The 23,245-nt window shown below is 35.3% G+C and overlaps 1 protein-coding gene across 1 annotated transcript in view; it reads right to left on the reverse strand.

Moving 5' to 3' along the window:
* LOC148942512 (ubiquitin carboxyl-terminal hydrolase 4-like) overlaps positions 1–15,945 on the reverse strand; it is a 124,728-nt gene extending 108,783 nt beyond the window's left edge. The window contains exons 1-2 of the mRNA XM_089102139.1: positions 15,829–15,945; positions 3,545–3,672 (exon numbers count right to left, since the gene is read on the reverse strand). Coding sequence (XP_088958265.1) covers positions 3,545–3,672; positions 15,829–15,902 — 202 coding nt within the window. The 5' untranslated portion in view covers positions 15,903–15,945. The remainder of the gene's footprint in view (positions 1–3,544; positions 3,673–15,828) is intronic.
* Between the last annotated feature and the right edge of the window lie 7,300 nt (positions 15,946–23,245).

Below are 23,245 nucleotides of genomic sequence, written 5' to 3' on the forward strand. Positions count from 1 at the left end.
GAGAGGGGGGGGGGCTGGTTGCTCTCAAATCACTTTGAATCTGAAAAAGGGTATAACTTCGAATAAAATCAAAAAAGGCTATAACTTCAAAATTCAAATCAAATGAGCCCCATCTGAAGTTTATACAACCACCCATTCCATAAAAACCTTATATGCCCCCAGGGTATAGATTACCGCCCTTGCTCCAGGGCTCTAGAGGGTTGTGTCAACCCTCGATGAATTGTTAAATGTTCTCTGGACTAAATTGAACAAAATGACTGTCTCGCAATTTCAGACATGTTTGGTGAAGAGGGATAGTTGGGAGGGGGGCTAGTTTACCTTCATCACTTTTGACTCTTAAAAGGGAACTAATACTTCCAATTTTCAACCAAATGAGCCACCTCTGAAGTTTATGCAACCATCCCTTCCATAAAAACTATAAATTCCCCCGCGGCATAACTTACAATACTCGCCCCTAGGCCCTAGTGGTTTTTTTCAACTCCAAAAGCCTTGTTATATGATCTTCAGACTATTTTGAATAAAATGGACTATTTTGAATCTCAAAATTCCTATTGGATGCATTTAGGGAAAACACGACGTGTACAGGGGTAGCTGCCCTCTCATCACTTTGACTCTTAAAAATGGCACTAGAATTTCTGATTACAAATTCAATGAGTCCCTTCCAAAGTATATACAACCATCCTTTCTATAAAAAAAAATCCTATACCCCCAGGGCATAACTTACGAACTTTGCCCTGAGAGCTGTGGGAGCATGCCATCCTCAAAGACACACAGTTTCAGGACCCTTCCACTACGCTGAACAAATTTACTATCTCAAAGTTTTGATTGAATGTGTTTGGAGAAATGATGGGTGTGTAGGGAGGGTTGCTCTCAAATCCCTTTTACTCTTAATAGGGGCACTATAACTTCCAATTTCAAATCAAATGAGCCCCATCTGAAGTTTAAACAAACGCCCATTCCATAAAAACCTTATATGCCTCCAGTGCATAACTTACAACCCTTGCTGCAGGGCTCTTGGGGGTTGAGTCAACCCTGGAGGCAATGTTATATGTTCTTTAGACTATTTTGAACAAAATGATTGTCTCACAATTTCAATCACATGCGTTTCAGGAAAATAAGGGTATTTGAGGGGGGGGGGCTAGTTCCACTCCATCACTTTCGACTCTTAAAAAAGAACTAGAACTCTTAATAAGGGCACTATAACTTCCAATTTCAAACCAAATGAGCCCCATCTGAAGTTTATACAGCCACCCATTCCATAAAACCCTTATATGCCCCCAAGGCACAACTTAAAACCCTTGTTCCAGGGCTCTAGGGGGAGGGGCTGTGTCAACCCTGGAGGCATTGTTATATGTTCTTTGGACTATTTTGAACAAAATGGCAGTCTCACAATTTCAATCACACGCGTTTGGTGAAAAGAGGGGCTGTTAGGGGAGGGGGATGGGGGCTAGTAGCCCTCCATCACCTTTGACTCTTAACAGAGAATTAGATCTTTCAATTTTCTGCCAAATGAGTCACTTCTAAAGTGTATACAACCATCCTTTCAATAAAAACCTTGAGTGCCCCAGGGCATAACTTACAACCCCTGCCCCCATGCTCGGGGTTATGTTGCAACCTCAAAAGCCTTGTTATATGATCTTCGGACTATTTTGAATTTAATGGCTATCTCTAAATTTCTCTTGGATGCATTTTGGGAATATACAACTTGTGGCTGCCCTCTGACCATTTTGATTCTTAAAAAGGGACTAGAACTTCTGATTACCAATCCAATGATCCCCCTCCGAAGTTTATACGACCACCTTTTCTATAAAAAAAAAACCTTATATGCCCCCAGGGCATTACTTAAAACCCTTGCCCTGAGGGCTGTGGAGGGTTGTCATCCTCAAAGAAATAATATCCTGGCTTTTCAACTATGCTGAACAAAATGGATATCTCAAAATTTTGATTTGATGTGTTTGGGTTAATGGTGGGCGTGGGGGGAAAGGAGCTATTTGTCCTCCAATCACTTTTTACTATTAGAAAGGGCAATAGCCCTCTTAATTTGCAATTGAATGAGCCCTTTTTGAAGTTTCTAATGAGCCCTCTTGCCCTGGTATAAAAAAATAATAATACGTTGTGCCAACATTGTTATTTGTTTAGACAGTGCTATTACGCTGTCTATTATCAAAGAGACAAAAACACAAATTGAAGTACCAAGTACCATTTTAAGGGAACACAATAATATAGACTATGGCAAAACGTCATTTAATAAAACATGACGTTAATATGACGAATAAAACATTACGCAAATAACTTAAAATATCTTATGTACAATGGAAACTAACAGCTTATTAACTGTGTCTGTTTAAGAGTTCTAGATTTTGAAAAATAATTTTCTTTAGAATGAAAAGTCAGCCCATTTTTCAAAAGGCATGAAAAGTTCAACAATTTTCAACTTCCTGTTACACTAATAAAACAATTTTTTTATAAGACTGCCCTTGTCAGTGTTATGTGTACTAGCCTTTATTGATGGTCATATGCAAAAGTAGGATTAAGATCACAACAGGAAAATGACATTGTGCACTAAAGGTATCTAACACCACCCAACTGCTGCTATTAATGCCAAATTTTGTCAAATCTGAATCCATGCTCAATAAATAATCAACTTGATAAAAATTTGACTTCACTAAAATATTCAGAGATAACTTAAAATTGACGAAAAAAACTTAACATTGATGGTAGGCTATAATTGAACAGCAAGGAAAGGAGGGGCTTATGAATTCAAATGACTCAGAAAATATGATCTTTGAATATACTTTAAATATAGATACTTTAACTGTAAGTAATTAAATGAGCTTTAAATATAGATATCATACCCTTAAATGAGCTGTAAATATAGGTATCAGATCTCCTCTCCCCTTCCTCAATGAATTTCAGTTCCCTCTCAAATCCTACCATTAGTCTTTCAGTGGCACCTGTTGTCATAGGCAACACTTTAGCATTGACCTAGTAAAGAGCAATGAGTTTTTCCTGCATCTTTTTTCTGTTACTTTGTATGGAGTGGTGATTTTAAACTTGTGGGAGTGGTGATTTCAGTACCCTAATAGACAGGTCATTGGAGGGCAACTAGGGTCCTCCCCATGCCCATTTTCACTCAACACCTCAATAGTCCCAGGGCATTGGATCAAAATTTTGAGATAGTTATTTGGCTCCAATCAGTCAAAAAGCCCAATACCTGTACTTTTGGGAATGACATGACCCAGACAGCCATATGGCCCTAAATTAAACAAATTGCCCATTGTGAATGGACAATCTTTCTCCCCACCCCCACCCCAAAAAAAAGACAGGCATTCTTGGTTTTGGCAGTCCAATAGATTGCCTAACATGGTTGCATAAAGTCTATACCGGTTGGGCATTAGCTCTAGTTTTTGGGTTTACTGTCATCCTAGTATACATTAGGTTGTTGATTCAAGTGCCACTGATGAGACATTTTTCTATCAAATTTTTATTAGTTCTTTTTAATCAGTAGTAATTGTATAAAAGGTAACAAATAAAAATACAATACATTTTCCAAGAATGTTGCTGTTATCAAGAGGTCCTGGGTTATATATCTCCTGAGTGTCAGATTCATCTTGCCCATCAAGGTTAACATATTTTTTCCATTGATCAAACCACTTTCTATCAACTAGATACCTGAAATTAGAAAAATTTAAATCAGCCATAAAGAATAATTGATAGTAATCAGTTATAGGTGCAAGTAGCCCAAATTTTAGGGGAAGGGGTGTAGCAGAAGGTTTTCCTATGTGCTAGAAACCACCCAAACGTATGTTTAAAGCCCTAAACTGTCCATATTGTCATTTCTAAATTCCCTATATACACAAGCTAATCCTGGACAACTTTGCCCAAAAATATAACTTAGCCCAATATATGTTGTTATTTCTAAAAATATAGCCCAATCTTTGGCAACCTATCACCCTTTGGTCTACTGGTAAATCTCTTCCTTCAAAAGATCTGAATAATTTAAACATTTTGCTAAGTTGTATGGAAGAGTTTTCCAGAACTGGGTTGAGTGTTTAACAGAAGAATTGGATCTTTGGCATTACAGCTTCCAGACTCAAGCCAGATTAGGCTCAATTACAGTGGAACCCATATGCCCATGTACTAACAATTTTGTTCAATGGCAATTGCCATGTAATTGTTGCATAGGCGCTTTACTAGTAATTGCAAAACTACATAATTGCATTGCCTGAAAAATTGCAAGAGAACAGGTTTTCCTACCTTAGTATATATTAGAAATGAGTAAATCAATTAGTTCAAGCATTTAACCATTCTCTACAATATGAACATGTTATACACTTCTTGCTTACTAGTCACTTTCTGTGACCTAGGAAAACCTCTTAATAATAAATTTCTCGAGTGCTTGGCCTGTAAAGATCAATGATCTAAAACTTCCTTGATAGTAAGTACCTGCAAACCTAATATCAAGTAAATCCAGGCACTTTAGTGTAGACAGGAGATGCAGCTCAGACTTTATGCACATCTCTGAAAATCCATTGCTCAAAACCCATAAATTTTAAGACCTGGGCACTTTTGTGCAAAGATCAGAGATGGAGAGCATGCTTCTGAAAATATCCCATTGGCCAAACATACATACAACATAACTTCCAAGCCAATTGATGAAAAAAGCCTGGCTTGTCTATCTTTCTGCAGAAGTTTTCTGGTGGTGGGATGTGATCTTGAAGTGGCCACAGGTCCACTCTGTACCTCTAATCATATAGATTGGAAATCACTACATATTTACAATTTAAACAAGGCACTACATGCCCAATTTTTCACTAAGAAAAAACGGGTAGAAGGGGCAGAGGGGTGCTGAAACAGCCCACTTTTTTCCTCCAATCACACACACTAAACATTATTAGATAACAAGATGTGAAATTATGCCAACAAGTTGACATTGCACTGTGAGTATGTGTGTGCGTAGGGGGGGAGAGGGGGGGGGGAGGCCAAGGGCCCACTTTACACTCTATTAAAATTACTCAAAAGGGTAAACATAATTCTACTCTAATCAAGGTACAACATGCCTACCTTTCTGCTACAAAATTGGTGGGGAGGATGTTGAAAGGGTCAAAGACCCACTTTGACAATCTGCAAAAATCAAGTAAATTTTTTTGAGTGGAGCCCTAATTTCCTCAAGTGTACTCATTCTTAAGTAGCAAATATATTCATTTAATTTCCATTTTAAACCTAAATAAGTCCAAGAAATTGTGCCAAGTTCACAAATGGAACGGGAGTATTCTTTACCTGAAGTCATGCAAGGGGAATAGGGTTATACCTCCTAAAAACAATTCTGATAGTTTTTGGTTATTGCCAAAGGGGCTCCTACAGAATTAGAATAAGTAGATCAATATCCTCTCAGACATCACTGCATAAACTAGGCTACTATAATTTTTTCCAGATTTCTAATTAATGAGTTCATCAGCAGAAAAAATGATATGCTGAAGACATTCTTTTCAGAGCATAGAGGGTAAATATGATGGGGACTGAGGATTGTCTGAGGGTAAATCTTCAAGTAAATTTTCAAGTTGTCTGAGGGAGGATTGTCTGAGAGGGTAAATATGAGGGGGACTGAGGAGGTATACCTCTTGTTAACAAATGTCTAGAATATTTGTTATTATCTATTTGAACCTGGAGTTACCCATCTGCCAAGAACTTTTGCACAAACAAAATAAGTCATCAGGAGAACCAAGGCCATGTAAAACTTGTAAGAACCTTAAGTGGAGACCATAAGTAACCGACAATCAAATAACATTGCTAATGTGACTTCTTTACTAGGTAATGATTTGTAACATCAAAGTATAGCTTGACAAGGTCATCCAGAGACCTGTGACTTCTTCTAAAGCCTGTTCAAACTTCAGGAACAAGATAATTATTTTCCACAAACCATCAACTCACTTTTCAAGTTGATAACCAGATATTTTACCTTAGGAGAACTGACATTGTTATATACAAAAGTGGATCTGAGTTAAAACAGGATAAACTTGGCTTGAAAGGGGGGGGGGGTAAATAATATTCCCTTTAGGCCTGGCTTTAAAAGGAAGGAATACTTACAGCAGGGAAAGCTGATAGGATAACATCTTTAGGGTAAAACACCCAGTACTCACACACTGTCTAATCTTGGGCAAATAATTTGATTAGAACAACTTGATTTAAATCAATGTGATTTAAGGTACAGTAAAATGTATCATAACATGGACAACATGTTCCTAATCATTGGCATGATGCATATAGCTTTAGATAGTTGAGATTGGCTGACTACAATCTATGAGAAGCTTTCTTCCAACATTTAAACTTAAACAAAAGTTACCTTTACAACATGGCCTATTTAAATACAATTACTTTGCTTCACAGAGCTATCTTGGATGAATCAACCTTTAATTTAGATACTTTGCTCTAAGTTTAAAATCCTGTGTTCAAGACTGGACAGTATTTTGAAAATTAGGCTCAAGCTTAAAATGTGTCTGTGATTGGGCTCTATTATTGCCTCCTAGAGCACTTAAAATATTTATATTAGTAATTTTAGTAAAATGGTAATTTTACGTGGCTAAAATATTCAATCAGGTCACATTTTTATTAATAAAATTTACAAAATTTTTATAATTTAACATTTTAAATTTTATAAAAAATTAAGGATTACAAAAGAAATATTACTCATTCCCTGGCACCATGCGGGAGCAAACCTCAGAACTCATGAACAGTGAGAGCAAGTACCCTCAGGGCAAGGGTTTTAAGTATGCCCTGGGGGCATATAAGGTTTTTATAGATAGCATTGTCATAGGAGCTTCAAAAAGGGCTCATTCAATTGGAAATTGAAAGGGATATTGCCTAATTAAAAGTCGAAAATGATTAGAGGGCAACTAACCCCCCTCTCACACCCACCATTTCCCCAAACGCATCCAATCAAGATTTTGAGATAACAATTGTGTTCAACATAGTTGAAAGTTATGGAAATTAGGTCTTTGAGGATGACTTTTTGTCCTACCTTTGGTCTGGCGCAAACGAGATAACTATCACCCCAAGTTCATTTCAACTATATTTGAATACATTCAGGTAATTGCATAAGATTTAATTGTTTACAAAATTTCAATGGTAAAACAACCACTTTTTTTACCTGGGACAATAGAGATTTTACAGTGATTAACTGTTGATGTGGTGATTAGAAATCCAACTACTGGGTACTAATCTCTGTGAAAATCCTAACTTTGTGTTCATTTGTTCCTAATAATGTATTTTTCATCATTTAGTCATATTTCTAATCATCCATTGATCAATGACAACCATTTAATTTACATATAAAACAAAATATTATTTTTAAATAATCAGGAAATTTATTTGAGACCAGATGTTATGTGCAGGTTCCCTCTTTGCCCTCCCATAGACAAGCCCAACCTTGGCTAAAGCCTGTTTGAGATGTAAAGCAGTTTGTGTGGCTTTAATGACTTTCTGAATTTTATTACATCTATCTGTTTTTAAACCATTATTTGGTTTATCTCTAATTATATCCCTAATTAATGTTCTGATAAAATTCTACCTCTATCCCTCCAACTTCCAAAGAGTACTGACTTTTGACAAACTTTGTTTTTAACAATCCACAAGAGAACATCAAAAAAAAAATATTCAAACCCATAACAGTAAATAGATCAAGGGCCAATTTTTGGAATATCCAAGCAGTTGCTGAGTGGAATTCACTCCCAGAAATAGTAGTGAAATCTAAAACCTTAAATAGTTCCAAAAATGGCCTGGATTGATTTCGGAGAGAACATTTTTAAGCACATGACTCATAGACTAGGGTAAGGGGGACCCTTACCCTTGATTTAAATTGCAGAATTCAGATTGCCAATGATTCAGAGAAACATGACTTTGATAAACCAACTGACAGCCATCTAGAGAGTGTTGAAACAGGGATGTGTCACTAATGGCACTGAGGATCCTTTAAGTTAATCCTGTAAGTTTTTGACAAAAGTGAAACCATGTGAAATGCACCATACTCAAATGAGGCACAAGGGAGTCTCATACCTTTTGCTTAATCCTGATAGATTAGATTTTAAAGGTGTGGAAATCTATTTCTTAAATCTAGAAAAAAGCCTAGACATGGCTTAAAATCCTGCTAAAATAATGGAACTGTATTTTTAAAACTGAGCCAATGAAAAAGAGACTGAAACCCAAAATTAAAGTTAAATGTTTCATCTGAAACCTTAGAAAGAGACCTATCTTCTATATAATCTCTCAAGCCCTAAAAATAAGTTAAGGAAAGAAATAGTACCTTGACACTCCCCAAAATAGTTTTTAATTCTGAAAGAGTACCTTGATCTTCACCAGAATATATTTAGGTCCTGAATTCATTCAAGGAAATTTAATTTCCAGAAATAGTACATTGACACTCCCCGGACCAGAAATAGTGCCTTGACACTCCCCAGAATATATTTTAAGTCCTGAATTCATTCATGGGATATTTCATTTCCAGAAATAGTACCTTGAGTCTCCCCAGAATATATTTTAATTCTGAAATAGTACCTTGATACCCCCCCCCCCTGAATATATTAGAAATAGTACCTTGATATTCCCCAGAATATATTTTAGGTCATGAATTCATTCATAGAAATTTCATTTCCAGAAATAGTACCTTGACACTCCCCAGAATACATTTTAATTCAAAAATATTACCTTGATACTCCCCAGAATATATTTTAGGTCCTGAATTCATTTATGGAAATTTAATTTCCCAAAATAGTACCTTGACACTCCCCAGAATATATTTTATTTCTGAAATAGTACCTTGATACTCCCCAGAATGTATTTTTAGGTGTTGAATTAATTCATGGAAATTTTATTTCCAGAAATAGCAACTTGATACTTCCCAGAATATATTTTAATTCTGGAATAGTACCTTGATACACCCCAGAAAATATTTTTGGTCTTTAATTTATTCAGAGAGATTTCATTTCCAGAAATAATGCCTTGATACTCCCCAGAATATATTTTAGGTCCTGAATTCATTCATGGAAAGTTCACTTCCAGAAATAGTACCTTGACAGTCCCCAGAATATACTTTAACTCTGAAATAGTATCTTGATACTCCCTAAAATATATTCAAATAGTACTCTGATACTCTCCAAAATATATTTTAGGTCCTGAATTCATTCATTAAAATTTTATTTCCAGAAATAGTACCTTGACACTCCCCAGAATGTATTTTAATTCTGAAATAGCACCTTGGTACTTCCCAGAATATTTTAGAAATAGTACCTTGACACTCCCTAGAATATATTTTAGGCCCTCAATTCATTCATGGAAAGTTCACTTCCAGAAATAGTACCTTGACAGTCCCCAGAATATACTTTAACTCTGAAACAGTACCTTGGTACTCCCTAAAATATATTCAAATAGTACCCTGATACTCTCCAAAATATATTTTAGGTCCTGAATTCATTCATTAAAATTTCATTTCCAGAAATAGTACCTTGACACTCCCCAGAATGTATTTTAATTCTGAAATAGCACCTTGGTACTTCCCAGAATATATTAGAAATAGTACCTTGACACTCCCCAGAATATATTTTAGGCCCTGAATTCATTAATAGAAATTTCATTTCCATAAATAGCACCTTGACACTCCCCAGAATACATTTTAATTCTGAAACAGCACCTTGATATTTTCCCAGAATATATTAAAAATAGTACCTTGATATTCCCCAGAATGTATTTTAGGTCCTGAATTCATTCCTGGAAATTTCATTGACCTAACTCAATTGTTCTCCAGGGTGCAAGAACCCCCTCAACTAAACCTGGTTTGGGTTTTCAACCCAAACCAGGTTCTGGATTTTGATTATGCAATTCCAAGCATTTCAGTGTGATTTTAAGCATTGTCAATGGTTTTTTTCTACATCTAAAAAATAGATCTATAAATCTTCAAAACCTTATGAGTTAGGATTGAGCAAAGGTATAGGACTCAAAACACATTCCTTATGTCTCATTTGAGCAGTAGATATCTCTCTCAAGGTTTCAATTTTTTAACACACAATTTGTAAAGTCATCAAAGGCCAGTACCATTTGGAAGAGGAAATAATGGAGGTGGGTACTTCAAAATACCTTTCTAGGAGATCATAATGTCTCTGGCTCTATTCCAGAGAGTTTTAATTGTCCAACTTATCTACTTTCAAAAATCCACAAAAGCCCCAAATCCAGAATTTTACCCTAAAAAAGGTCAAATATTTTTGTCAAAATTTAGATAGTTATAGACCTGCCATACATATAACCCTGTAGGAGCTAGAAATAAGGCAAGAGTATGCATAGTAGCTAGGCTGTACCTTCCTGGAGTATAGTTATAGCCCTGAATTTATTCAAATAACTTGACTGCTTCCCAAGATTACAAGAAGGCCCTTAACCAAAAATGTTACCAAATTTCCTTAAAATTTCTTTACTCAACTTGTCTTTAAGAAAGCAAAAGTCCCCTCATCTAGAATTATGACAAAACAAGTATTTGAAAATGTAAGGCATCAAATGATGATGAACTTTTAGGTAAATATTTAGTGGTGAATTTTTAGTTAATTTTAAGTGGTGAATTTTTCATTAATTTATGATGAATTCTTTAGGTAAATATTTAGTGGCTGGGCCCTTCTGAAGAAAACATGTAGCATCATTAGACTCCTTACTTTATGGTATTTCTAAATAATAAGGTAATTTGCCTAACAGTGTTTTTGAATTCCAATGAAATAATAAAACTACTTAATTAACAAAATTGCATTTTCAAAAACTAAAACAATAAAAGAGATTGAAAACTCAAAATCAGTTTAAAAGACTTTTTGTCAGAATTCAGATAGGTTATTTAACCTGTTACTTGGCCTGTGCAATCTTCTAAGCCCTATGAAAAAGAAAATGTCAGATATATTAACTTTGCATAACCTTCCCAGATATATCTTTGCTCTAGATTCATTCCTAAGAGTTTCATTAAACTAACTCAACTACTTTCCCAGATAGACTAGCAAGTAGCCCCAAAACTAGAAATTTGCCATAAATTCATTCATGTTACTCATAAGTTTCTAAAATAGGAAAAGGAACTTCAAAATAGTGGGCTCTACAAAAGGAGTTTTGCTAGAACAAAAATAGAGATATTTTTAGATTGCTAATATTAGGCTATGTTCATTTTTATTTCTTTGTTTACATTTTTGACAATTCACTCAGCCCAGCCTCAAAATAAACAATCTAAATATTACCTTAAATTACCTTAAATCGCATTGTCCAGCGAAATAAGGAAAGATATGTCTCTTTCTGTTCTAGCATATCTACCACTGGAAAGCCACTATTCTAAACCTTCTTCAAAAAAGCTAACCATCTAAAATTTTACAATGTAGGTGCTATTTTATAACCTAGGCATATGAGCTTTGAAAAAAACAGCCTGTGCAAGGCCTAAGCCTTGTTAAATTTACGTTACTAGTTAACTAATAAACACATATTGCCAATTTTTTGGTAATTCTTAGTTAAACTTGAATGTTTTTTTTTATAATTTTTAGTTCGCCAAAAAATTGACTACAAAACTACTATTAAGAATTCTTTGTTCTTAAGACATCTACAAAGAATTTCTGGCAAGAAATTTGAACTTGACAGCTTTGACTTCAAAGAGAGAGATGCAACATTTTAGCTACTAATGCCCCTGGGTGGGTAAAAGGCTTGCCTCTTACAAAATATGATGATCCCAATTTGGGAAAACCCCAATCTCAGATTGGGGTTTTCCAGATTGAATGATGCAGCTGTTTATTAAAATTGCTCACTCAGAGGTTGATTTTTTACTGCTGGAATTTACTTTTCTTCTTGACAAGAGGTGTAAAATTTCACAAAATGGATGATTTCTTGTGAGTCTAGATGATGATTCTAGCTTACTCTAATGTTTTGACTGTTTCAGGCCTCACCTTCCTGAACATGATGGTCTATTTTAATTTCTTTTAGCCTACAGCTCACATTGTAGCAACTTTGAATTTTCTGTCAAGCTTTCTGTGTTATTTGTAAAAGCCTGGTGAACTTTCTCAGTTTACTTTATGACAAATAAAATACTATAGGCAAAATAAGTAGAATTGTTGGTAAATGGTAAAATTCTAGTTTAGTTACTTTTTGCTATCTTTGAAAGGGGTTAGGTTAGGAAAAAGAAACTTTCAGTAATGAATCTAGGGCCAAAAACATATTCTGGGAAGGTATTGCCAAACTTCTATGTTAACCCTCTTCTAAAATCTAAGTCTTAGAAATTTGTCTACTTGCCAGGCAAATTCATAAGGCAAAATTACCTATTGAAATTTTGACAAAAGAACATTTATCTAAATTTTCAGTTATCAGTTCCCATTTCTCTGGTTTTAGTTCTGAAAATGCAATTCCTGTTATTTGAGTAAAATTCTATGCCATATCAATGTTTTTTTTCTAAACCTAGGAAATGTATTTGCAGATCTTTGAAAACTCATAAATTGGGATTGAGCAAAGTTATGAAGCTGAAAACAGTTTCTTTGTATTTCATTTAAGCAAAAGATCTGTTTTGCAAGGTTTTGCTTTCACAAGGCAAACATTTTTTTTGTGAAAGGTCACAAAGGTCACTGCCTTCTAAAGGGAGAAGGAGTGGGGGTAGGAACTTCAAATAACCTTCCCAAGACATAGTTTAGTAAATTTCTAGTGGGCTATATAATTTAGCTAAGATGAAAATGTCATTTGATGCCTTTTTTTATGATCTTTCATAATTCAAGAATTGATTCTGGGGCTAGTTGCATCTTGAACCCTTAAAGGGGCCCCAAAGGTGTTTTATATGAATAATGAAAGAGCATAAAAAAGCATCAAATGATGTTTTCACTTTCATCCTAGCTAAATTATATGGCAAACTGCAAATTGACATTGAAATTTACCCACCCCCACCCCCTAATGTGCAAACATTTACCCTCAATTGGAATATACCCTAAATTGTTGACAGCAAAGTTTTGAATTGCAAAATTCAGTTCTAGTTTTGTTGACAGCATATGAAAACTTGAAACAGTAGGAAAACAGTTTATATTTGAGTTGCCTAATAAATGAGGCTTGAATTCTTATAAATAAATATTTTTGGAATATGTTACTCTTGAACAACTTATTTATAAAATAGTGATATGTTTTTAACCACTTTTCAATAACTTAACTAGTGTTGATAACTTCTTTGTGTGGTTGCAAAAATTAAATGCCTTTGAGGCCCCTTTAAGGACTAAAGATGCAATTAGCCCCAGAAGCAATTCTGGAAATATGAAAGAGTATTACAAAAAGACATCAAATGATGTTTTCATTTTCATCCTAGCTAAATTATATAGCCCACTAGCAGTTTACCCATAGTTTATTCTGTAGACCCCCATCCCTGAAAGTTTCATTTTCCTAACCTAATCCCTTTCCAAGATAGCAAAAAGTAGCTAAACTAGAATTTTACCACCTATATTTCCTATGCATTTCTTGATTCTTGATTTTGTCACCCTTGGTTTAATTTACAGGTAAGCTGGTTTTAACAAGAGCAACACTAACAGAGGTGTATTAACTGTATCTAAAAATAAGAGATAAAGGTATCATCTTTGAGGTTCTGAAAAGGGTTTTAAACTGAATTTGCAACATAGTGATTATTATATTCAGAAAGAGCATAAAAAAGCACCAATTGTAAGAAAGAGTAGAAAACAAGCTTTAAAAGTTCACAACTCTAAAGGTGTCCCTCATTTCTCCTTGTCTACAACTGTTTTAAGCAGTGCCCCCCAGGGGACCATTCTTGGACCAAGTCTCTTCAACTTATATATAAATGATGTGCCCAATCTTCTCTCAAACCTCCTCACTCTTTATGGTGATGATTCAAAACTTGTTGGTAAAGCAGCCACAACCTCTGACTGGCAATGTATTCAAAAGGACCTTGATATTCTTGGGGCTGATACATGGGGGCTGGGGGCTGATACATGGCTCCTCCTGTTCAATGCTGACAAATGCTATGTAATCCACTTTGGCAATCATAACACACATCAGCAATACCACCTCCAAGGTAACTCCCTTTTTGCAAGAAAGAGAAAATCTCTCTCTGAAGAAAGAGATCTTGGAGCCATTGTTGACCATCAACTAAAGTTCAGCCCCCATGCAAAATCTGTAGCATTGTCTCTTGGAATGACCAAAAGAACTATATCTAGCAGACGCCTAAGTGTGTTCATGAAGCTCTACAAGGCACTAGTTTGCCTGTGCCTAGAGGTTGGTATGTCCCTGGCATCACCCTATTTCAAGAAGGACAAGGAAATTGTAGAAAGAGTTCAATGAAGAGCAACCAAAATGGTCAAAGGCAGTGGTGGATCCAGGGGGATGGGGCACCCCCCCCCCCCTAACAGTGTCTAAAGTAGTGTAATTTACTTAATTAAGCAAGTTTGCATTAACTAAACTTGCTCTTAATGCAAGTTTATTGGATCAACCTATTTTGTACCCCCCCCCCCCACCCTAAAGAAAAGTCCTGGATCTGCTCCTGGTCAAAGGCCTCAAACAAATGCCATACAAAGAGTGTTTACATCACTTGAAGCTTCCTACTCTTGCATACTAAAGGAAACATGGTGACATGATAATGACTCACAAAATTAACTCCAAAAAAGTTCTCTCTTATCTCCTTGCTCCCCCAAAACATTCTGTGACTAGAGGTTATTCTAAAAACATCTTCAAGGAATGCTCTTTAATCTGAGAAAGAAGCTATTTTTTTAGCCAACAAGTAACAAACTTGTGGAATCTACTCTCTGAAAATACAGTGGCTGCTGATTCAATAGGCGTATTCAAGAAACAGTAATTTTTTTACCAAATCATATTATTGACTTACAAATAAAGTGAATATACCACTCAATGCCTTTTTTTATGCTCTTTCTAAACATAATAATCATTTTTGTTGGAAATGAATTTTAACCCCACTCCTAGGGTAAGACACCCAGTAGTCGGCCACCTGCCTATTCTTGGACAGAAAATACTGTTTTCATCTTCTAAAAACTTTCTAAGCACATTAGCCTAGAGGTAGGTTCCCTGTTAGTTACATTCTGTCCGAGAATAGGCAGGTGGCCGACTACTGGGTGTCTTACCCTATATATACTAATTCAGGGTATATATTTGCACATTATGGGGGGGGTGGGGGTAAATTTTAAACTTACCTCCCATTTACATCAGAAATAAAATTTACCCTGATCCCCTAATGTGCAAGTATATACCCTGTATTGGTATATATAGGGGTGGGGGTAAAATTCATTTCTGACAAAAATGATTATTATATTTGGAAAGAGCATAAAAAAAGGCATTGAATGGTATGTTTGCTTTATTCATAAGTTGATAATATGATTTGGTAAAAATTTACCCAAGAAACATCAAGACAAAGAATCTAGACTACAGCAAGAGTTCCTGTACAACTGGGAAGGTGCAGAGTCCTCAACCCAAATTTAGCAAACAACCCATAGAAGTCATAGCCTTAATGAGCATTACAAGAATGAAAATCCTTAATTTTACTCCAAGCTGCAATGTTTTCATTATTTGTAGGTCAATAATGTGAACTGTTAAATATTTAGGCTAGGCTGCCAAATTGATAGTTAAATAAGTTTTGTAAAATCAAATGTAACTCTACTTGTCTGTGCCTGTCTTAATTTAGGTTGAACACTCATTCCCAGAGGTTTCACCTAGCTCAACAGCTTGAGTTAGCCAAACGCCACTGAACTACTATTTTAGACATCCTTATTAGGCCCTAGGCTACTTGGCACAGATCCAAGCTATGACATGCAAAGGACCCAAAGGGAAAAAGATGTAACTTACCATTTCTCTCCTTTGACTAAAGGTTTATTAAGCTGCTGCTTTATTTCCGCGATTTTTGACCTTGTCATTGCCATTTTGTGGCTTTGAATTTTATTTTCATCAAGTTCAATGTCAGTGTTTGTGTTGCATTTCTTCTTAAATAGGATCAAACATCGAACTCTGGAAGGTTTATTCCAATAGATGACTCTTCAGCCTTTGCACTAAAGGACTGGGCACACGTAGCTGATTTCGGAAACTGGCTTTAAAATCCATGCCGATTTTAAAAGAAATTAAATAAAAAAAACAAGTTTTTTTTTAACTGAAAGTAAGGAGCGACATTAAAACTTAAAACGAACAGAAATTATTCCGTATATGAAAGGGGCTGTCCCCTCCTCAATACCTCACTCTTTACGCTAAAGTTTTTTATTGTTTTAAAATATAAAGTTGTGTGACAGATTCAAACTTTAGCGTAAAAAGGGAGGCGTTGAGGAGGGGACAGCCCCTTTCATATACGGAATATTTTCTGTTCGTTTTAAGTTTTAATGTCGCTCCTTACTTTCAGTTAAAAAAAAACATTTTTGAATTAATGCAGCTTTGATTTTGGCTCACCGTACATGAATAATTAAAACGAAATTTGCATATTAATTTTACTTTTTTGGCTAAATGGCTTTCTCGAAATTTTGTTCTGAAGTAACTTACGAATTTGTAAGCAATGGGATAGAGTTTATACACTTGAGTTAGATTTTGCGGCGGCGTATGATTCAATTATCCATTCTTGGGCTATGACTGCGCTTCTGAAGAATAATGTCCCACTACCAGTAGTTTTGGTTTTAAAAAGTGGTATGGCTCCTCTCGTATTCGTATTAAGTGGAATAATCAGTTTAGTGATTATAATGTTAAGTTATGTAGGGGGCTGAGACAAGGAAGCATTATTTCTCCTTTGATTTTCAATATTACTGTTTCGGGGCTATTTGATCAAATTCGGTTGACTTTTATTTTGGTAAAGGTTATGTTCTGTCGTGGATTGCTTATGCAGATGATTTACTCATTTTGAGTCGATCCCTTCAGTCATTTCAACAAAATGTAGATTTTTTAGCAAAGGTTTTTATTGAGCATAGACTTCGTTTTCGCCCTGAAAAGTTTCAGTTTTTAATTCTTGGTCCTAAGGCTAATGATCTCGTTAATTCAGAAATTTCTGTTCGTATTTATGATAGTATTTTAAAACCTTTGGAATATTTTTTATATCTTGGTGTGCCTTATGGATCAGCTTTAGCTCTATGCCGTGCTTCTATTTCTAAAGCAGTTAAAAGCAGAGTAGCGTCTAGTTTCGGGGCAGTAATTCCTCTTCGCGATCTTCTTTCTCGGAAATCACTGGCTCGGGTATATAATACAGTCGCTTTGCCTCAGATTTTAGTTTTTTCATAGCTTCTCCCGTTTTTTAGAATTTGTAATATTGCGCATGTAAAAAACACATTTTTTAATTTTTCTAATTTCCTTTGCCGCTTTTCTAAATCTGAATAAAATATTTTTTTAATGAATACATATAAAATAAAAAACCCTGTTGTTGTTTTGGAGAAAAAGCAAAAGAAATTTTTATCCAATTTGCCTGTTTTTTCTCATAATTTATGTAGAGCTGCGCACGAAGCTTAATTTATTTTATTTTATTTTATTTTTGAATGAATTGTTAATTTGTGAAGCGTAAATTTTAAGTGTTAATTTATTATCTATTGAATGTAGTGTTAATTTGTGTGGTAATTTTGATTGAAGGCCTTTGCGTACTTGTTGTTATATAGTTTAAAATAATTTTATGGCCTGTTGAATAGCGGTTATTAATATTTTTATTTATTTTTTTACTCTTCGTATTCGGAGGAAATGAAAAGTTTGAATTGAATTGAACTTACGTATTGAACTTCTATATTCGTATGTTTTATTACGTATATTAGGGATTTTGCCCCCTAGTCGATACCTTGCTCTTTACGCTAAAGTTTGAATTTTGTTCGAATCACAAACCCCTGAATCACAAATTTCGGTTAATTAGAATAGATAGCTCTTTTGAAACTATTAAAAAAAATTTTTAGCGAAAAGGGAGAAGCATTGACTAGGGGACGAACCCCCTCATATACATAATAATTTCTGTTTATTTGAAGTTTTAAAGTCGCTCCTTACTTTCAGTTGAAAAAACTAGTTAGTTTTTTTTAATTTTTGATCGTTTTTCAAATAATGCTGGGAAATCCGTCTCCCCTTTCATAGAAATGTCCCTTCCCCCAAGGAAACATCCTCCATGGAAGGATCCTCTCCCGTCACCCCCTTCTCTGACCCCCTTTCCCCATCAGAAAACAACCCTCCTGAAACTTCTCTATACTTCCCATTAACCAATACTATATATAAATAATGGACAAAGTTCATAACTTCCAGCCCTTCCCCCGGGAACTCTGGGGGATTAAGTCATCCTCAAAGACGTATTTATTAGATTTTCGACTATGCTGAACAAAATGGCTATCTCAAAACTTTGATTGGGTGACTCGGGGAAAAAATGAGCGTAGGAGGGTGCCAAGTTGCCCTCCAATTTTTTTTGGGCACTTAAAAAGAGCACTAGAACTTTTAATTGCCGTTCAAATGAGCCCTCTTACGATATTCTAGGACTACTGGATCAATACGATAACCCCTGGGAAAATAAAAAAAAAAACAAATAAACACGCATCCGTGATCTCTCTTCTGACAAAAAATATAAAATTACATATTTTTGCAGATAGGAGCTTGAAACTTCCGCAGTAGGGTTTTCTGATACGCTAAATCCGATGGTGTGATTTTCATTAAAGTTATGTGACTTTTTTGGGGTGTGTCCTTTTTTCAAAAATAGGGCAAATTTTCTCAGGCACGTAACTTTTGATGGGTAAAACTAAACTTAATGAAACTTATAAATTTGAAATCAGCAAAAAAATCTGATGGTATTGATGTATCTATGGGTATCAAAATTCCGGTTTTTAGAGTTTCGATTACTATTGAGCCGGGTCGTTCCTTACTTACAGTTCGTTACCACGAACAGTTTGATCGGCGTCGATTTGAGTTTGAAAAATGTTCTAGTTTTCGGAACCGATTCACAAAAAAACGATTCAGCGCAGATTTTCATCGTGATAATCACAAAAAAAAGGGATCCAAAAAAATAAATAGGGATCACAAAAAATACAAATATTCAGCCAGATATGTCTGTGGTGAAAGACCCCGCTACTGAACTGAGAACTAAGCTGAGATCAATCATGCAACTATTAATAAACTCCAGTTGACTATTTGTGTCCATGATTTTTAGTTTTGAAATTTTCGCACATTAAATTTTTCTTTTTTAAAATCCAATCAAACAAATCTTGTGTTTCAAAAGTCGTTCCTAAAGAATTAAAAAGTCAAACTTTCGGGCGAAAAAGTCAAAAGGCAATATTTTATGACCTGTTTTTTTCTATTGGTGTTTTGAAGCGGAATTTTGCAGTCATTTTTGTTTTTTTGTCAATTTTATTATTGTGTTACGCTGTGTTGTGGGGCTGAAACTGTCTACCGAATGTCGTCTGAAATTTAATGAGTATAGGTAAGTAGGATGGTAATTCTCAAACCATTAGCTGTCTTTGAAATCTGAAAGCTTCAAATGAAACTCAGAGAGGAGAGAAAGTAACAAAATGAAAAATAAGATAAAAAAGGGTGAAAAAACGAGAATTTTGTCAGCCAGTGGTGAAACTATGAAGATGAAAATATAAGCAAATATTTCGACAAGCACCTCCGCCAAGTCGTCCTCAGTGCTAAACAAAAAAGAAAAAAAAACGAAAATCTAACCTTTCGAAGTTTACTTGTAAGGTCAACTTTGAAAGTTTATATTTTGGTTTTTTTTTCCTTTTTTGTTTAGCACTGAGGACAACTTGGCGGAGGTCCTTGTTGAAAAATTTGCTTATATTTTCATCTTCATTGTATCGCCACTGCCTGACAAAATCTTCGTTTTTTTACCCTTTTTGATTTTATTTTTCATTTTTTTACTTTCTCTCCTCTTTGAGTTTCATTTGTCATGTATAGACCAGTGTGGTCTAAGAATGTATTTGAAAGCTTCAAATATTGACTTTGGACCTGCAGAACAGCTAGATCGTAGCTATGATATTAGGATAGAACAGCATTTTAATTATATTAATTCTAAGCATTCGTTTCAGGATGGAATCCAATATGAGTATGATGATGGTGCTATGGAATGCTTTAATATTTCTAAACTTAACAGGCAAAGATTAAATTGTTTTCTTAAATTTTTAAAAGAAATATGCGAGCTTTTTATTGTCAGGCTATCGTTCTCTTGATGAAACTTGGCTAAATAACCATAGCTCAGCTGTCTTACAAATTCCAGAATACAGATTTTTTCATAGGAATCAACAACTCAGTTAACATGGAGTAGCATCCGAAGCCATATTGACATTGTTGAAAAAATGACCGAGTAATATATCAGGAAACGACTTTTGACCTTTTTATTCTTCAGCTTCGACAGAAAACAAAAGATGTATTTGTATATGGTTCGTGTAAGCTGCCGTCTGGCTCTAATCCAACTTTCATGGATCTTCTCGGTAGGCTGCCGCAGAGATTACCAACTAGTTCAAATTCTTTATGATGATCGTGGACTTTAATATTGAGCTTCATGAGCTTGATGTGAGTGTTTCTCTGGATTTTCTCCAGCTTTGCATGTTTTATGGTTAATTTCATACTATTAATAGAATTTTTTTTTAATAAATCTTCACCATTATCCCATATTTTCATTATCGATCTTTAAAACATTAAATCACTGAGGGAAAGGGATTTTTTTTTATACTTTTGATTGCGCCTAAGGATAAAGGTATTTACGTTTATTACTTCACACTTAATGTATTTGGTGAAGCTTCTAGGATATATAGTCTTCTGGAATTTCGACCTAACGATTCACACTATATTCTAATAAATATTGCTCGAGAAACTTCATGCCGTAACGACGTCTGCCTTTTTTCAGCCATTTGTGTAAGGTAATACCATAGCAGAATTGGTTTTTAAATTTTGATGATTTTATATTTGAAAATTTGATGCTTTAACCCAGAGGTTCTCAAACTTTTTTTTTCTCATAGACCACTTTCAAAACTTTTCAGGTTCTGGTGTACCCCCGTCAGCTAAGTTTCTATCATATTCCGAAACTCAACAAAAAATGTCAAAGTATGAACTAAGCATGGAAATTTTTGTTGCGACTGAGTTCCAACCACGAATTAGAAAAAAAGAAAATGAGAAAGAAAAAGAAAAAGTTTTCAAAAAAGAAAATGAGAATTGATCAGTTAGTAAAACATTGATCGTGCTGTAAGTGTATGTCAAAAAATTAAATTTGGCCAGTCAGAAAGAGATTCCATCCAATTTTACCTTTTTAAAGTATACTTATAGCACAAGAAACCTATCAATTCTCACTTATCTTATTCAGAAAACTTTCCATTCGGAAGGGACAAAATAAAAAGAGAAATAGCATAATTATTTTCTTGTGTTATATTCATTCAAATACTTAATTATTACAGTGTTAATTATTATTGTTTTCATATTACATTATAATATGATAGTAGTTGTAATATAATTAGATAAGAGAATTAAAGCGAAATATCAACAACAATACCGTAACTTCTATTGGGTTGTTTTAAAAGTTTTGTCCGTTTTAATATGCTTTCGTAGCTCCATGCCGTGATAAATATTTAATATAGTGTGTCGTCATCTTAACCCTTGACAGGCCACTATATGAACCAATACCAGGAAAAATCTACAACGCTTCCCATGTAATCTCTAGGTCAGACTATTGACGAAAATTTTTATTTTTGCATGATTTATTCAAAATTGTCAATTTTAGACCATGTTGTAAAAATACGACATTAGCCTCTCGAATATATAAAAATGGGGCATTTTCACTTGGTGTGGAAGGCTTTAAAACAATTGTTTTTGGCAGTAAGGCACAGTGGAAGGTCACATTTTTCGCATTCAAAAGTGGTATATCCCGATTTGCACTCTTTGCAGCGGCTCTGCTTTTCAGTCTTTTTTGGCCAGTGATCGAGTCCATCGGCTTGAGCAGATATTGCCGGTCGGATTCGATTGCGACTTCGAATGGGGCTGGGGTTGGGAATATCTTCAACATCTGCGGATGGTCTACCACGTTTACGTTGGGGTATCACACGCGCCGAGGCATACAACCCTGCAGTAACTTCAGACCTGAAGGCTCTCAAGATCATCGGTTCGTCTGTCCTTGAAGTCAGCACTTTGGCGTCTGACCTGAAAAGAAGCCAGCTATTGCAGACTGCTGTGTCAATAAGCCACCAGAAGATTCTCATATACCATTTTCGTGTCCGAAGATTAGTTCGGCACATCTCCACCAGCATGTCTGCTAAATCTACGCCACCCATATAATGGTTCTACTCATAAACAATGGCTGGCATTGAAACTTCAACCCTGGATATATCCTTTATGTTCCAGTATCTGTACATATTCTATGACATAATTCCTGCATATGTTGAAGCCAAGCAAACCTTGCTGTTTTCTAACCATTTTACTACAATAATGCCATAATGAATGTTAGTCCTGTAATCTGACGTTCCTCTCTCTCGTTTCTTCATTTCACCATCTGTGAGGATCGGGCAGCTCTTCAGTCGCGCTTTGTTCAACGTACCAATACAAGGGAATCCTTTAATTTTGAGCAAACTCATTAGTTTCAAGCTCGAAAACCAGTTGTCAAAGTAAATTTTGTAGTTCATTTTCTCTGGCAAGGTACTCATCAGCCGTAAAACTATGTTGCCTCCGACTCCAAGATCTGGCTCTATGTCATCTTCAACAAGAGTTCCCTTCCCTTGGTAAACTTCAAAATCATATACAAAACCTGACACACCGGCTCTTGTCAACACTTTTATTCCCCACTTCGTCGGCTTTTTCGGTAGATATTGTCTCAAGTTGCTTCGCCCCTTGGAAGGAATCATTTGCTCGTCAATTGAATGGTGTTCTTCGGGGCTGACTTCAAGAAACTTGGAACGGATATGACCCACGACGGGTCAAGTCTTGTGTAGCTTGTCAAATCCTTGTTCTACAGGTTTCTTTGCTTTATTATTGTCGTTGAAATGAAGAAAACATTTGATCTTGTCAAACCTTTGTCGGCCCATCTTGTCGGCAATTTGAGGGTATCTGGTGGCTGCTTCCCAGTGCATTTGATAATAGGGAACTTTTATCACTCCAAATAATAGAATAATGCTCATGAAAACTTTTAGCTCTTCGGCAATGAGGCAGAGGTTGCATCCCTCAGTTTGAAGTGCAAAGACGTTACTTTGATCAACTATCAGCTCAAGAAGTTCATCATCAAAGAATTTTTGGAAGTATTTCAGTGGAGTCTCCAAGATGCCCGGAACTTGGCGAGGCTCTCCTTTCCAAGACAGATCAA

Source organism: Artemia sp. Qi Xiang Cuo, chromosome 16 (assembly GCF_049724085.1).
Source record: "Artemia sp. Qi Xiang Cuo chromosome 16, ASM4972408v1, whole genome shotgun sequence".
NCBI classification, from domain to species: domain Eukaryota; kingdom Metazoa; phylum Arthropoda; class Branchiopoda; order Anostraca; family Artemiidae; genus Artemia; species Artemia sp. Qi Xiang Cuo.